Source organism: Cygnus atratus, chromosome 3, assembly GCF_013377495.2.
Source record: "Cygnus atratus isolate AKBS03 ecotype Queensland, Australia chromosome 3, CAtr_DNAZoo_HiC_assembly, whole genome shotgun sequence".
In the NCBI taxonomy this organism is placed as follows: Eukaryota; Metazoa; Chordata; class Aves; order Anseriformes; family Anatidae; genus Cygnus; species Cygnus atratus.
Genome location: NC_066364.1, coordinates 80,241,319 through 80,259,907, shown reverse-complemented (window position 1 = coordinate 80,259,907; position 18,589 = coordinate 80,241,319). Strand labels below are relative to the sequence as shown.

Sequence of the window (18,589 nt, the reverse complement as noted above, 5' to 3'; positions counted from 1 at the left end):
CTATTTCTATACATGCACAATGAAGGACATGCTTTGACAGAAAAAGTGATACCTCTGAAAGCTCAACAGTACTACACTCCTGAGAAAGTCCACACATCCTTTTTATGTGGGCATAATGACAATTAAGTTTGATACTGCTTCAAAATCAGGAAATCAGGAAGATACAATAACAACAAGTTTCATATGTGCCAGTGATAATAGGAATAAAGAGTATTGAGCCAGCACCACTTACCACCCTCTCCAGTACCGTTACCCATGGATGGTGCATAAGACAGTGTGTTGCATATGCTGAAGGTAAAAGGTACATTTCTAGTTTGGCACTGACAGTGAGTCTAAAATGTACATCACCAAAACAACCATATAACTTCCATGGGGATGTGTACAGGAGGTACCCTCCACAAGTTCAGGAAGATTTATTTACTTGCACTCAAAAGCAAAATTGCAAAGTGAATCTGGCCCAAAAAAGGGTTGGAGGCTCTTGTCATATTTAGTACATATATCTCATAAAAAAGGTTAATACTACCTTTCACTCTTTCCAACTCAAATAAATTTGTCTGCTCTAATATTTACACGCTTTACAACTAATAATGATTTCTTCATGTCTGCTTGTCTGTCCCCCTACCAGAAAGGCTACTAGCCTGCATAAGTCATTTGGGTTTTATGTGTCTAGCCTTTCTGCAACATTTCCATAAGAATATATAGAAAAATCCAACTTTAACCTATGAAACTTATGAAAAATACTGAGTCAATAGGAAATATAGTAATTCCTGTATCTGTTAAATAAAGAAAAAGCACAACTCATTTTAAGTGAACCTTAAATTCTAATACCCAAAGCTGAAGGGATGCACAACATGGACTCCTGATGGCTCTTGTACAGGAGACGTTTATTGCCCTTTTTCACTACTACATATATTTTCCCCATAGCCCCACGCACTGTCCACGTGCCCGAACCTGTCTTACAACTGGTTAGAGACCCTCAGACACACGCCTTGAGCCAGCCAGCAATTGGCCACTGCCCAAAGCTCATCTTTAACACTGTAGCCAATTTACTTTATCTCAACCTTGCTCAAGTTTTTGGTTCTACCGCTGTTTTCCTCATTATCTCTAACTCAGGGACGTGTGAAACAGCACAAAGCTCCCTGCGAATTCCTTTCCCACACAAAGCAGGAGACCACATCTGACGAAAATTAATTTCAATTACAAGCATTCAACATATTTGTGTGTGTATATGTGTGTGTGTGTGTGCTGTCCTGAATTATCTCAGTCTAATAGGGTTGTTTCTTAAAACTCTGTTCTACAGCCCTTCTCCTAAGGTATTTTTCCTCTCTTCTTGTGCTAGCTGGGAGTCTTCATTACTTCCAGCCTAAATGGGATGCAGTGATTCACCCTGTAGTTATATGGAACATTACTGTCCTCTGAGTACATGGCAAGGGTGTTAAAGAGAGCTCTGCCAGAACATTCCTTCAGACAAGACTGAGGCTTCCCCTTGAAGAATTGCCCATCTGTCTGTCACCCATGTTTTAAAATATAAGTCATGATCCTGCAACATGATCTCCTAGCTCCTGTGTCCACACAGCATTCTAATGACTTCAGGATCAGGGATCCCTGGGCTTGAGATAGTCTGTGCTGGCCCTCATTCTGTTAACTATTTAATTCTGCTCCCAAAAAAGGAGCATGAAGGTGCAAAACAGCAGAAAATCATACAGCCTTGATATACTAGCTTGATGTAAACCAATGACTACATATGGCATCTGTTGTATGTTCCTAAAACATCTAGAACAGCTGCACTATTCTTATATTTAGTGCATGAGTGTATTTTTATGAATTGAAAATAAAATCTTACATCTTTCTTACTGGTTTGAATTATTATTAACTGTCCCCTTATTTTTATTTCCCACCGCAACAGAAGCCCAAATGCATTGGTGCATGTTAGTAAAATAACCAGAGTGACTACAACAGGAGAGGTGGTTCACCAAACTAGTCAATCACACTACGCTTAGTAGGCGAAGTGTGGTTTTAGCACTAAGCACACCACAGCACAGCAACTACCCAAATGAAGTACAGTGAAATCGTGTTGAAGAACAACATCAAGGCTAAGGTGGGGGAAATGTTTAGCATGTTCCAAAAGTTCATTAAAAGGAAACCCTTAAACCATAGGTGGTATGTCAAAACCAAATTCCTGGAAACAACAGAGTGCATATCATGGAACCATCTCACAAGGGAATATAATAGAAGCTTCACCACTAGGCACCCAAATCCAAAGTTGGGGAAAGCCCTCCCTGCTTCAGCACATCCCTCTCTACAGCTAAACAGATGGCACTAGAAATGATATGCTGGTGTACTCTCCACTACCAGTAGATCAGCTCCAGTTACTAGAAGGGCCCCAGCTCCTTAATTTTATCATTCATAGCAGACATTGTCAAAGGGATGCCTTCATCACAAAGAACACAGCACAAGACATGAGGGTATTCTTCAGCATTTTGTTTGCATGGAACAGCCTGGGGAAACCTCAGTCCTTACAAAGCAGGTGGCCTAATCCTGTGTGAGTCTAGGGTTTCCTGTAAAATATGTGACCCCCTCCCAGCACTGAATGATTGCATGTCTGTTTTACAGTGCTCATTATTAAAAAATAAAAACAAATAAACAAACAAACAGAGCAAGTAAATATCCCTTCAAGAATAATTTGGCAAGGCTGAACCCTGAGAAATGTTAAGAAGATTATTGAGCTTTTTGTTACAAAAACACACTACATCTTTCTTTCAGAGGGGACAACAGAGAAAGGTTAAGTTGCCCCAGTCGTACAAACAGAAGAAAACTCATGAGGTAGCAAGATGTAAGGGAAATTCAGTATGGGTCACTTCATGCACTGTCCTCATATCATCCTTTTTTTCTGAATGGAAAAACAGGAAGGATGAAAGTAAAGAAGACGAGGTTTCGTAAGGCCTCTGCAGAGGGCAAAACAGCTAAAATATTGCAAGGTTTAATAGGAACAGGCAGATAATACCTCTATTAGATTACCTGAGATGGCTGGAAAAGACAGAGTTTTGAGGCACATAAGCCTTAACATGCGAGACAGAAACATTAGTCTTAAACATGAAAATTTAGATAAGTCTTCAGAGAATTCAGGACTTCACCAGACCATTGGTATAATGCTACTGATGCTCTATTTCCTGCAGAAAGCTCCTTCCTTTTTAATTATTGTTGATGAAACCATTTATTTAAGTTTTACAGCAGCAGGCACCTAAATGTTCCAAGCATGTGACTTTTCAAACTACACACAACGCCATATAGTTGCCCACTTGTGTATTTTTATTTTTAGCGAGTCAGAGAGAAGTTCACTACTACTAGTGGTGAGTAATGGCTCACTATTAAGCTGTCCTGAACCATCCCTCTTCCACACTTTATTTGCTCATTTAGATGACAGGAGCGTATGCTTATAATGTTTGAATATGACAGCAAAATGCTGGGTCCGTTAGCATGCCTTACGACAAGACTACAACTCAAACTAATCAACAAATACGTGAAATGACTTGAAGAAAGCTGGATGCAGATTAGCAAGAAGTCTGAAATAGTCCTCTTCTCCAGTAATAAATAATTGCAAAAAACAGGATGGAGAACTACTGGCAGGATAGTAACATTGAAGAAAATGATCTGGGAATAAAATTGGATCACTACCAAACCCGATCAAAAGTGTCATAATGTTACAAAAGGCAAATGCAATACTGGAATGTCTAAACAGGGGAATGGTGTATCAATATATTATATTTAGGTTTATATGCATTTAGGTTCCCAATCTAAATGATTCTATGATTCTGTGATATCTGCAGTATTTCTTACACTCTGTTCAGTGCTGGAAAGGGATTAGCTAGAATACTGTCCCTTCTTTTGGGCACAAAACTCAAGAAGAACATGGACCAGCTGGAGAGAAGTCACCAAACAGTCATGAAAGTCATCAAATTCTAGAAAGCTTAACCTATGAGAAATACAGAACCATTGGGATAGTTTAATCATGATAAGTTTGTAATGAGACTAATACTTGTCTCAACCATTTACGAAATCACAACAGATAAAAGATCAGTTCTCTGTGTTCACTGAAGGTAGCAAGGAGCTATGAGCTTAAACAAGAATGAGGAACATTTAGATCAATTTTTAACTCTATGAGCAGTAAAGCACTGGAAGAGATTGGCTGGGGAAACGTGTAATCCTTCCTCTTGGAGATCATCAAGAACGAGTTGAATAAACGTGTCAAGAACAGTACGAACATATTTGCTTCTGTCTGAAAGTAGAGGAATGTACTAAATGCCTTCCCAAATTCTCCCAGTTATATTTTCTATGGTGTTCATGGAAGATTCCCATCGTAACTGATATCTACACTACAGCCTTAAAAAGAAATAATTGGCAAGACTATTTTTCCTTCCAGATTCTGTGATAGAGAGGCCCTAAAACTTATATATACACACGTTACCCAAAGACTGCAACGTAACTCATTCAGAAGACGACAATTATCTCTTAGTAATCCAAGCACTTGGCATTCAACAGATAGCTGTAAACCTTGTTTCTGTCAAGGTGTTCTTTGCCGTGATCCTCCCTTCCCTCTCCTACCTCATGACCCCGTAATTTCCCTTAGGAAAGAGAAATAGAACACTGGGGAAGCTTTGGCAGGGATATTGGAGGAAAAGAAAGTAGAAGGATGAAGACAGAGAATAATAAAGAAACAAAGCTGAACAAATGTAACAGGATAGCGAGAAAGAAGATTCAAATTCAGTAGGCAGGAGAGTGTTCACGGAAAGTTAAACACAGTGCAAATTAAAATGAAAGTGGATGCAATGGCATGTTCTACATCATTGCAAACGTGTACATACATTTCCCAAGGTCCATATTATGATCCTGGGGAAGAAATTTTGACACTTGTGCTTTCTTCCCAGCCTTGCCACACCCTTTAAATCATTTAAGACAGGAATTTTGAAAAACATGTATTGGCCAAAATAGAGAGCATTTTATGATCCGTGATTCCTCATGTGGGACCAAAGACCACTTAACAACAATAGGAACAGATGTTAGCCATAGCTGGGTACTTTTAAGTATCCCACACCTGTATTCAAGGATAATGGGAATAATATACCCTCCATATCCCACAGCACTATTCTGGGGAAAATTCACTATAGCATTTGAGGTGCTCAAATACTACCCTGAAAAAAAAAAAAAGTCCAATAAAGAAATAATAGTAAGAAAAGTTAGAAAGTTGAAAAAGCTACAAATGTCTTGTAAATAAAGAACTGTGAGTTAAGCAAGATCAGAACCTACCATGAACACATGGAAAACAACACAAAATAGTTACCAACAACTTCAGCATCTGTTCTCAGTCATCCGAATTTAATTATGTATTTAAAAAAAACAAAGCCAGCTGTTTTGCATAAACTAATTACCTGCAACTGTAAATCTAGTTGCATGCCAGTTATTTTTCCCTCCTTAAATTCATAGTGAATTATGAAATGTGCCAGCCATTTAGGTATGGAGAAAATAAAATACTCAGGGAATTGTTAAGAATAGCAATGACTGTGAATAACCTCAAAGATGCAATTTGAGAACACATTTTTACAAATAGAAATTGTTTTAGCTTTCACCTCTAGAACGAAAAGTCACTGCCGCTGTCTCTCACTAATAAGACCAGTTTTGGACATCTCCAATGAAGCTGCCATTTCTGGTGGTTTAAGTGATGGGGACACCTGTCTGCTCGAGAGCTAAACTGGGACTACAACTCATCTCATAGACACTATGCATGTGTTAGCAACCTTGTCACTTATTCACCTGGCCTGGTTTCAAAACAGTGACCTAAAAGTGAAAGGTTCCCCCCAGCCTTGCAATTGCAACCAATAAATTAAAAGTCCATCTTCAGGACAAGACTATTTTTCATCATGTGTTGGGGTGTTGGAGCTAATAAAATATTGTATGTAGACAGCTTTGCAATACTGAAAGACTTTTAATTAATGTTTTCACCACCTTGCTAAATAGTGACAAAGGGCAGGGGTTTTGCACGGCAGCTTTCTCTTGGAGCGGAACAACTGTTTTTGCAGTTTAGTTTGTTTATTCACATCATATGCATGAATCCTTGAAAAAAGCTGGGCACAGCCAGCATCCAGGTGACACCCTCTTTGATAAGCCTTTGTCCACAAGTCACATCCAGCTGTGCTATAGCAGCTCTATATAATTTATTCTTGCTAGATAGAGTAACAGGGAGCAAATCCCTTAGTGTTTTGCAATGATCTTAGTTTTCCATCTTCCATCTTTCCATCTTCCCTCCTACTTCATTAACAATACGTATCGTGTAATTTACAGTTGTATACTACTTTCCTAATGACTCTCTCTGCCTTCTATGTAAAGCAACAGGTATGTTAATATAAGATAATATCTCCTGGTGACCCTTGTCAAACAGAATTAATACCTCAGTATTTTTTGGAATACATGCCATTATTTGATGCATTAAAATGCTCGAGGTACAAGATTAGCACTACAGAATAGAAAATAAATGGTATAATCTGTGAAGTTATCAAATTACTAACAGATTTCTGAGTTACATTGTCCCATATTAACTTGCTTTCTCTAATGAGAGTGAAAGTCAGTGAGTAGACATTGAAAAATTCAGCATTTGAGTCCTTATTCATCCAAAGTTTTTTGTACAACTTCTTTCAAGTAGTCAAACCTCTTTATGCCTCTGTACAAAATCCTTACCTGACAATAGAGGTAAAATATAAACATCCCCACAGACTGAGAGTTCCAGTTGCAGCATTAAGAGGGCTCTGTTCATTCCTACAATTGATTGTGCAATGTCTTACAGTCCTATGTACATTTTGCAAATTTAAAATACTGTAGTAAGTGAAAGAAATTTTACTTCAAAAGCCTCAAAAAACAAACCCCAGTGAAAAAATAGGTGTGAATCAAGCACATTCTGAACCACAGAATTAGCCAGGAGTAAAGCTTTAAAAACAAGACAAAAAAGGACTAACGGAAGAGTACAAGTGGAAAGATTTGTATGATCTACTTTTGGCTACTGAATTTTCTTTTATTTTCATATGTTGATATTGTATTCCCGTTGGAGAAAAAATTTACATATATGATCTCTTTCAGTAGGCCATATTGTTCTAGTATTTAATAATCAACAAAACATGGTAGATTTTTTTTTATATGCAACACAACCAAATTTTTCACTTCAAAATGTCTCCTAATGAAATTAGCAGAAACAGAGAAGCATTACCCACAAGGACCTATGCCTTGATAGAGACACAGTACTCGCTCACAGCCTGACCAGGAGCGTTCAGAACCCCAGCTGAACCTGAGGACAGCATTTTTCTGTAATATTGTAGTCTAACCTTAGAGCATGCAAACCAAACAGTCCCTGTTCCAATACACTGCACTTTGCAGAGCTTGAATTTACAGTACAAAACCAAGTAATTCTACATTGCAACTTGTAGTAGTACAGCTATAGTAGCTAGTATCTTACACAGTACTCCTGATCACAAAGTGCTTTACACCATGAAGCTCTTTGCAACCCATACCTCCAAACAAACCAGTTCATACCCAACTGTCAGAGCACTATATTTATCAGTACACTGCAAAAAGTTGAGTGCAGCAAAGAAATATTGTACCAATTTTTTATAAAAGCTTTAATAGACTATCACCCATGCAATAAAGATTGCAACTTTGAATTTATATAAAAATATATATTTATATCTCAAAAATTGCTGTCCATCAGGAGAAAAGGAATTCACAGTGAAAATGCCAACAGGCTTGAAGGGAAGTGTTTCAGCAATGATAAAAAGGTTGAGGACAGCCAATTTTCTGGGGTTTATCTCCCTCTATATTCTTTCCAGCTGTATGACTGGCCACATCTTTGCTATTAGAGAATAAAAGCATAATCTCTGTTATATTTGCCACTACCAGCGGAGTTAAAAAATGGAATATAGGTAATCCAAAAAGCACCACAACTACTGTGATAGATCTGCAAGGGACAAAACTGCAGGTGAAGCACATGCCTTTTATATTGCTTGAAGCTTTCTCTCAAGTATATTAAGCAATGAAAATGCATTACCACTGCCCTATCAGTGCCAAATGAGCCTTCTTATGAGACTGTATTTCCCATTCTCCATTCAAGTCTCAGGTCTTTCTTCCACCATCTGTGCCCTATTGTCCTCCTGGTTTCTTAAGAGTTCCTGAACTATCACAGGTAGTGCTGGCTAACATTTTTGTTTCAGCAGATAGATATTTAAATGATCAAATTCAATCTAGAATGAGATGAAAGAAACATTCTCACATTATAGTATGGAAGGAAGTAAAGGTATGTCCTCTGGAAATAGAAGGATTAATTAAAGTAGGCTAATCCAGGATTTAGTTGACTGGATTTCCAAATGTCTTTCCCTTGCTTTCTCTGTTGATTTTCTTCACCGTGCTATCTTTATCCACTAATTATATACCACATTGCCAGGTGAGTAAGTAAATTGTAAGTAAATCTATCATAAATTGGTCAACACAGTCAATTTGAGGGGGATGAAAGTATGTTCTTCACCAATTTATCCACGTTCTTTAGAGCATTTCCGTAAACATAAAAATGTCTTCTGTATTTTTGATAAAATTAAAACAGATTCTGAAAGGTTTTCAGTTGCACACACATCTTTGTTTTAAGGCCCTGACACCAATATATGATGGAGAAAAGTCAGTCAGACCCCAAGATATTTACACAGTAAATTATGTCTCTGCACTGTGTTATGTGGCAGATTTGAAGACCACCAGATCTAATTTCACTTTTAGTCTACACCAAAGTCTCAGGTGACACTCTTACAGAGAAAAAAAAAATGTGCTTTAATTCCCAATTATACAATGAAAAGTTCCTCTCTAGCCTATATGCCAAGTTACTAGACACCAGAACCACACTGGGACTTGTGCTTGGTCATGGAAGTGAAGGCCACAGGCAAGCAAGCAATCTTCAGCCTCATATGGTGTTTTATTTATCTTTTAATACCTATGCCAGCTACATGATATGTGCATTATACATAATATATACATGTATGGCTACAACTGCTTGTGAGGCTGCCCTGCAAACTACATTACTGAAATGATTTGTATTTAAATAGTGGTAAGAACCAGGGGAACGGGGTTACTTCAAATTATTTCAGTGATGTGGTATACAGCAGAAGATCATTGTACCCACAAACAAAAAGGACTGTAAGTCCACAGAAAAGTAGAGTCAAAGGTGGACAGCTGCTTCACCAAAGAAAATGTACGGTGGAACTACACCCCAGAGTAAAGCTGGAAACAGATTTGGACTACAGATATTGTCTGTAGGCTAAAGAAACTCATCTAGGTGAAATAACACACCAAAGCTACACAATCACTCATGTAATTTTTTATTTGCATTCAGTGCAACTGAGCTTCTGTTTTCTTCTAGCTCATATGCAAGCATGCAATGTCGTAATTCTTGCAGCAGTGAAAAGCAAATTTGCAACCGAGATTACACTTCACTTGAGTTTAAAAAAAAAAAATCACTTAATGTTAGATGGCTAGGCCTTTTGGTGAGTGCCAAAATAGCGGAATGATTTTCAGAGGTGCAAAATAAGACTGCAGTTCCTTCTGACGTCATTGGAAATGCCTGGGTGTTCAACACCTATAAACATACGAGCATTTCCTTAGATGCTTAAGGAGTAATCAGGGGTGTTATTTTTAGACTAGGGTAGTCACTTTCCGCAGACTCCTGCTATGGTAGTGGAGAGGAGCAACGATGTTCCAGGGAGCAGTTCAGAGTAGAAGCCATGTGCTCTGAGTTAGGTTCTGATAGTTGTTATCAATGTAATGGATGGCTGGACCGCTTTTGCTTACAGTTTTTGTGTTTTTTAAAGAAAAAAAACACAACAGCTATTACATTTCAAGTTGAAAAGATTCTGACAGTTAAGAGCAGGTGGGAAGAAACATTTGAAGCAAACAGAGTATCTTATTCACACCTAGTACAATTAACACTTAGTACTTTACGTCTTTAAAGCCTCTACACAAGTAACACAACCTTATTTTGGAGATACATGGACCAAGCGATATGCCCTTATAACTCAGAAGCAGGGAAAATTGGAAGCGGCAGCACCCACTTTTGCACTAAGAACATAAATTCAGGACTACTTTTGTCACCTGAGTATGTGTGGGAATTCAAGGTCCAAATGTAAAAACAAACTAAATATCATTAGCCAGACAACTGGTAGCTTCTGCTTCCCTCTGGATGGGCCTTCTGAAGAATGAAATGTATTTCTACAAGCTACTATTTCAAGTAATCACTTTCATAAAAGGTGAACATTGTATTTCAAAGTCTTCCACCTCTATTTTTGTTGCAGCATTTACAGTAACAGAGGAAAATCATTACTGCAATAGCACCTGCCCTGTTATCTTCTCACAGCAGTAGTTTGAGGATTACGAGGACCGTGCTATCCCAGTTTGTATTGAAGAGGTACTTGTAGTGCCTGCAGGAAGAGCTTCTAAAGAATATGTACAGAAACAGTCACAGAGGATAATCATTACATTGTACTTGCTGGTTAAATGATGTGGAAAGAGCTGACTTCTATTCTTTAAAGAGCTATCTAATTTTATTAGATAGAAAAAAGGGCATTGTATAGCACCGGTGAAGATTATGATAACCTCCATGCTTCAGTCTCTCAACACGAGGCATATTTAAACCCACCAAATCCAGTAATATTACAAGAACAAACGTCACACACTCTTATGAGATTGAAATGGAGTGCCCAATGTGAGTATGTTTTCCTACTGGTATCAACTGAGAGGAAAAATATATAGCCACATAAGATGTATTCACTCACTCAGCAACATTTCACCACTCCCAACAGAGGTACAGCACATCAGTTACACATTGTTCATCTGGGCAATCAGGGCTCAGAAAATATTTTATTCAGCAGTAAAACCATCCAAAATGACTCTACTTTGCCAACTATATGAACGCTTTTATATTTGTTTGCTTGCAAGAATATAAAATAACATTCAGGAGGGACCTCTTTTTACCTGGACAAAGCTAAGCAGCACAAATTCTTACCTAATTCTATATCACTTTCACAAGTGAAATTTCACTGATAACGTCCACCTGCATTTCAGATGCATAATCAAATGCATTCTCCCATGAGCAGACTCTGTAGCACGATTTCTGAAATACTACCAATATCTATATAGTACTCACAAGTAAAGAAAATCCTTTTGCTCAGTCTCACTGAAATTTAATCAGTGCAATACAGAAATGACTACCTAAACTAAACATCAGTACACAGGTCTGAATTTGTGCAACAGTGATTGAATTTATGTTAGGCATTTGGTATCTGAGTTTTCCATCACAGTGATGAAACCCCTTTGTCTTACTTGTAAGACAGTGGATATGCTTTGGTGGAAAATTTTGAACTGTGTTGCCCCATTGGCAAAAAGCAGACAAAGTTCAGCTTGCAAAGCTGTCTTAGTTTGAGGGTTGAGGACCCTCAGTGCTCTTGCTAGCAAATACCTCCCATATTTCTCTATTCAGCTCTCCAATGACCCAAACACAGATCCAGAGCAAAAGATGCAGACCTTCCTTCCCCAAGAGATTATAGCTAAGTCTACCGCTTAACACACAGCTTTCCTCTAGCCCTTAAGCACCTTGGTTGCAGCTTATGGAAATCCACTTAGATCCACACTTTCTTCCAATCCTTATTGTGTTACTAATAGGATCAGGGTATCTGAAGACATTTCACCATACAAATTTCAGGGGAAGCTGTGCTACATATCTGAGTGTATGTAGGAAGCTGGTAGGCTTTGTTTCATGTTACAAAATGTTTCTTATCAGACAGGTAAAGAGTTGGGGTTGCTCAGCCTAGAGAAGAGAAGGCTCTGGGGAGACATTATAAAAGCCCTCCCCCCCTACAGCAAAGATGGGGAAGGACTCTTTATCAGGGATCGTAGCAATAGGACAAGGGGGAATGGCTTTAAAATGAAAAAGGGTAGATTTAGATTAGACGTTAGGAAGAAATTCTTTACTATGAGGGTGGTAAGGCCCTGCAACAGGCTGCCCAGAGCAGCTGTGGGTGCCCCATCCCTGGAGGTGTTCAAGGCCATGTTGACTGGGGCTTTGGGCAACCTGGTCTGGTGGGAGGTGTCCCTGCCCATGGCAGGGGGTTGGAACTGGGTGATCTTTAAGGTCCCTTCCAACTCAAACCATTTTGTGGTTCTATGATTCTACGACTTCTTTTCAGAACCATACAGTTTTGTTTCTGGCAGATATTTGGGAATGGGTGGCAATTAACAGTTAAACTGGAATTGTAGAAATTCTTCATTTGACAAAAGCATAGAGCCTGCAATGGGTCAACATTGAGGGGGCTGTTTGAGTTTAAATAGAAATAAAATAATGTTTAGTAATATCTTGATTCCTCACATTTGGTATTGATAGAGAAAACCTTTCCTTTCTAAAAATCTACCTCCATAATCATTTCTTAATATGTGAATTTCATAATAGCTTTACTTGCATTTTCCTTCATATATAAGCACCACCTTATTCAGGGCCCTCTCAGCTGCATGCTTCATGGATAGTTTCCAAGACAGAATACGAAGCACCTTGACAAAATATGATCATTCCACTATGCTTTCAGCATGCTCTTCTCAAACACCATTCCATGCAACTAACATCAGCAAGAGGAATTTAACATGTTACTATTTTAACTAGCACTAATCTCTAAGAGGCCAATCATACAGGGCAAGGGGTAAACTCATCCATATTTCCATACAGAGTTCATCTACCCTCATTGCAACTCTCCATAGGACTAGAGACACTACAACTTCGTGAGGGAGGGAAGAGAAGTGTACCTCTTCCCTCCCTCACAATCCTACGTTCACTGCTGGTTTGTGTAGATCGTGTTCTTGGTGCTCACTTACAGAAAGGAATCTCTGTAGCTTCTCAACAATCCCACTGGGATTCCACATAGGTAAAAAGTGTCACCTCACTGAAAAACCTCAAGAGATGGACTGTTGTATGTGCTGTGAGACTTTAATCCCAAGGCTAATTATTTGAGGAAAGAATTTTGTACAGTCTGAAAAAAAGGCAAACAAAAAAAACTACCACTGATTATTTCCATAGAATCTAAAATATATATAATAATATATATAATATATAATATATAATATAATATAATATAATAATTATATATATTATATTATGTATAATATAAATATAATATAATATATATAATAATATATAATATAATAATATATATAGAAAATAGATATTGCCATATTCTCCATGCCAATTACTTCAGCCCTGAGCCTGTAAATCCATGAGGACGTGGTTCTACAGAACTGAACTTTACTGGTGGCATCCAGCCTCTCCTGCCAATGTTTTTCTGCCTCACATTTATTTTTCATTAATTCAAGCTTGATCATTTCTCTCCTATTCCTGTTTGAAGAATGAAGACATTTGCCTCTACTAGTTATCTGTCTTCTCATTCACCAGTAGACTTTCTTCCAGGAAGAGGTTTCTGATAAGAAATGTATTTAGTTTCCATCCATAGAAGACCACACAGACTTCAGAGTGAATCCGGGACACTGACTGTAACTCTATTTATAGACACTGAAGTCAGACTGAACACAAGGTCAATTTCTCTTTCAGGCTGCAGTGAACCTCTCTAATCTGCTGAACTTAATGAAGTTGTGCCAACACAAGGAAAAGAAGCATTTTATCCATAATACATAGTCCTGGTCTCTTCTTCCAAAGAATTTGCCATATAGTTGTGGCTTCTAAATTTATATATTCTTTTTTTAGTTTGGCGTTTTTTTGTTTGGTGTTTTTTTTTCCAAGGACAACAGGGGTTGTATTACCAGCCAAAGGAGGTAAAGCAGATAAATCCGTATAGGTCACACTGAAAATGTAAATGAAAGAAAAAGTACTGTTTAACAACTTGCTAAACAGTGTTGGCAGTTCAGACATGCTGCAAACAATACAGTATATTTGCATTTTAAGTAAAGTTGTTCTAGGTTTCCTAAGCTAAAGGATATTGTATTTTCCTATGTTAAAGTTATACTGAAATATGGGGTAGTGAAAATTAAAAGGCTTGCAGAATTTGTCAAACTTCTTTTGCAAGTTAAGAGAAAAATATAACATGGAGAGAAGAGATAGCATATTTTAAGTCTTCCACTAGGAGCTAACATGATTTTTAATTCCATTCCAATCCAGCACAGTAGTGACTGAACGAGGGCTAATGACCAGTCTGACATACCATAAAACCAACTACTTCTATAAGTTGTTCAGAAATCACCACTCTTGTCCTCTTTTTAACCAGTAGGAAAACTGGTTAAAAAGGTATAAGGAGGTTAACTGACTTAGCCTAAGGTTACAGAGTCAAGAAGACAATCCCACCACCTCTGGCCAGTCAGACTTAACTTTCTGATTTCCGTGTAGTAATGAAGAAACAAGGGGCCACTGCCAAAGATCTTTCAACTGCTGTCTATAAACACATGGCCAGTGGAAGTGTACTGGGTTAAGCAGTAGACTTCAGAAGCTTCCAGTCTCATGGTTTCCACCAACATGCTCAAAAGGCTGTTGTTCTCTAATTAGTTCCTACTGAATATAGCACATCCATCCAAAATACAATGAAGACAAACTATTTTGTTGTTTAGTCTTTCTTTAAATTTGCTATCTGAAGTTTCCAACCATACAATCTTAAGTTTTTACTAATAGCGTCTAATGCACCAAATGGTCAAATTGCTGTATTCTCTTCATTTCTTGATTTGACACGGGCTAAATGTTACCCTAACCAAAGTATTTAAATTGTTGTTAACATTCAGAGAGACACAGCTAAGCTACTAGTGAGCCTCCTTTCATATAGTATACTTCATATTTATTCTGACACCTGCAGCCACCAAGGAGACTGGATTACAGCAGACCATAATACTCTATGAACCATGGTTATAATTAGGTGTCACATCCATTGTAATCCTATGGACGTCATCATGTGTTACCAGCATCTGTTGACAGATCTCATACCAGGCATATCACTGAAATGGCAAGTCTGGAGAGGGCAGCCCACAATAGAAACAATGGCATTTATTTTTGGCGTGTTCCAAGACTGTCTAATAGAAAATATACGCTGCCAACTGCCAGGGCTCCACTGAGATCACTTTTCTGTATTATATTACCAGTCTGAACAGAGATCAGTGCCCATGTATCTGCAATCTTTTTCTAATAAATAAGGTAATAAAGAACGTACTTTCTGCAACTGTCTTTAGAAAAAGATAGAAGCCTTGAAATCTTAAAAAAAGTTTATCAGGACCTTTACATGAGACTACTTATTTTCCACATAATAGTAAATTCAGACTCCTTTCCAAGGCAAGGAATGAGGATCCCCTTCCTAAATTTTACTTAAATGCGGTAACAAATACTAAAAACAAGCACTGGGGACAGGAAACAAAGTAGCAAAGGTACTGGCTCTCTGTTCTATGGAAGTAAGCTTTCATTTGTCAATGGGGAAAGCAGACTCTGCTGAAGCACTGTCTGTTTAGAGGAATGGAGACAAAGACTTTGCAGTGGGGTCTTATATCAACTACTCCCTGCTCTTCTGTAAAAGTCAAGAGATTTACTGCAATTTACTGCAACAAAAGAAAGCCTACAGAATTCAAATTCTCTTCTTATTTATCTGCATTCTAGGAAAACTACATTAGAATACTGACTACTCTGTCCATTATTTCTTTATTTTGAAAACACAGCATTGTCTGAAATGCTGGACAATTGAATCCTCATCATATGTAATCACAATGCATTACAGCTGAGCAATTTCAAATCCTTAATTCTGATATCACTTTCATCCTCAATTATAAAACATAAAAATAAATCTAAATTCACCATTTAAAGAGTGTAAAAGTAAAATGGACATCACTGTTCATGTGTAATAATTGGTTAGGAGTTGCAGCAGCTGGTCAAGAAAAGCTGATCAAGAAAAATAAACTTCAACCTAGCCCTAAACTTTTCACACTATCACACTACACCAGAATCTAAACAGATGTGAATACAGGAAAATGAAATGCACAAACTCAAACCAGGAGGAAGGCTACAAGTAAAAACTGTGAGGAAAATACTGGCTCTACCAATTTTAATGGAAAAGCAAACACATTGGCGACCAACAATTCTAACAGCTCTTACTTCTATGGTCATATAGAAGCCATGACTGTAACAGTGGGCCAGATTGTCTTCAGATATAATTTTTGCAACTGTATTTTCTCGATTTCTTGATTTGACATGGGCTAAATATTACCATAACCAAATTCCACAGAACTTGTTAATTTCTACTTAAGTTTTTGGAGTGAGCTGCTCACCTATAGCAAAAACACACACCACCTGAGTTTAGAGCTCTGATTCTCTCTCTCCTTCCTTCCCTTTTTTTCCTTCTTGCAACCAGCGGATAACCTTTTAATCCCAGATCTGTTGACTGTGACTTCAACATCACCTTTTACATAGGAAGTACCAAATCCTTTATTATATTTCACATCTCTCTCTTCCATGTGCTGTTTAAAACTCAGTCTTCTGAAATTAGATCTTTCTTAAATTACTAAAGTACCAAACCATTGACAAGAAGAGTGATAGAGTTATAATCTGTGCCTATGTTCAGAAACAAGGCATAGGTAGTGCTTGGTGACACAATAGTTTTCCTATACCTAAAAGATGAGAAGTATTTCCTCTACAATAATATATTCCAAGGAGTTTACAGATATGTTTTTACCCAGACAGTGAATGGCACGTGGGAACCTAGCTCATTAAATACACTTATCCATACCTATCCTGAATACATTTCTAGGCAATATTTTCTTTGTAACAGTCAGTTGCATTCAAGACTAAGTTATAACATGAGCTGAGCAGCCAGATCAGTTTTGAAAGTGATCTCTCAGTCTCTCTCAGAAACACTGCAAGTAAACTTTTTTTTTTTTGCACAAATTTGAACAATTTCATGCATCACCCTGGCTACAATAGCAATTTACTCTTTTTGAGAAGCAATCAGGCACATACATCAATTCAGAAACTGCTTTCTGAAAGGAAGACCCAGGAAGTGAAGTTAAAAATCACTGGAATCTCTATCAACAACTAATATATAAATGTAGAGGTACTGACAAAATATTGCCAGTAAAATATAAAAAGACACATCTGACTCTCATTAATAAGTGTCATCTTACATAGGTTTCAATTCAGAATCCAAAAATTGTGTGCTTTTTCCTCAAAATATGATATACATAACATATATGCTTTATACAATGGAAAATACACACTCCCTCCTAAAATAAGAACCCCTTACTGCACAACCCTGCAATTCCAGATGTAGCATGGCTACAAGAGAGGCCATAATTCCACAAAGATGCACATATACAGACACACATGACTTTATTTCCAGACCTTCCTTTGTTGCTTCTCCCATGCTGGGTCCAGGAGTAGGTCCCTGTCCCATTCTTCTTCTTGGGTCATGTACTCATCTTCTTCATAGTTGTAGGTGTACTGCATGTTTGTTTCTATCTGGTTCATGCTGTTCATTCTACCCAGGGATCAACTTCAACTGCTGTGGCTTCTACTACAGTTAAATATATATATATATATATATATATATATATATATTAAAGTTCAGTTTAGTTGCTGATGGGTCGTAGGTAGCAGTGTTGATTTTTTTTTTCTTTTCCTTTTCCAAGGAGAGAGGGTGTGAATAGCGACGAGTCTTGCCGAGAGCAGAGGCTGAAACTGACAGGTAGGCACTGACCGGTGGTGCCCTTCCTTCCTTCCCTCTTTCTCCCTCTCCTCCTTCCCTCCCTCGCTCGCTCGCTCGCTCTCTCTGTGCTGCTGCAGGTCCCTGCGGCTGACCCCCCGGAGAAGCCCGGCGCTGCCCATCGCCGCGGCTTATTATCGCCGCGGGGCTGTCACGTGGCCTGCCGGCCGCCCCGCCGCAGGTGCCGAGCGGTTTGCGCTGGGGCCGCCGCCGCTGAGGGGGCAGCGGGAGGGGAGGGCGGGCCGCGGGACTCGCCAGCGGAACCGCTCTGACCAAAAAACTACCGCCCGCCCGTCTGCCTAACGAGACCTTTTTTTTTTTTTTTTTTTAATCTACTTCCTTGTATTTCTCAAGGCTCGTGTATGGTTTGATAACGTAGCACAACGCGGTTTGTCATCCGTCCGTGGGGACCCTTCAGTCACTTGTCACTTTCCTCTTCAGATTAAGGGGCACCAGAGCCAACGCAGAAAAGGACACCCGGGAGATGAAACAGTGGCCATGGAGATCAAGTCGGGAGTTAAACGAGAAAGTATGCATCACAACTGAGAAAAGCAACGTGGCTCTTTTTTGTCCAGGAAACATGCCCGGTGCACCCCAAAAGCAGACACCTAGAAGGGCACAACAAGGTCTGCAGAACCAGTGACTTCAAAATGTGTGACAGCAACCACCCACCTGTGTTTTCCACAAGGTAAAATCTGACAAGATAGCACTGAGATCAAGCATATTGGCAACCATATTCCCTATCTCCTGTGTCATATCATGTCAGTTGTCCTAGCGACAATGTTTCCCGAGGAATT

At 38.6% G+C, this 18,589-nt stretch overlaps 1 protein-coding gene across 7 annotated transcripts in view; it reads right to left on the bottom strand.

Annotated features, from left to right (window-relative positions):
• ACTN2 (actinin alpha 2) overlaps nt 1-17,566 on the bottom strand; it is a 67,679-nt gene extending 50,113 nt beyond the window's left edge. For 5 of the 7 annotated variants that reach the window (XM_050709626.1, XM_035558901.1, XM_035558926.1 and 2 more), the window contains exon 1: nt 17,432-17,536. In XM_050709626.1, the coding sequence (XP_050565583.1) occupies nt 17,432-17,536 (105 nt within the window). Of the gene's footprint in view, nt 1-17,431 lie in introns of all 7 variants that reach the window. The other 2 variants (XM_035558896.1, XM_035558910.1) reach the window with 2 other exon arrangements.
• Nucleotides 17,567-18,589: the final 1,023 nt, after the last annotated feature.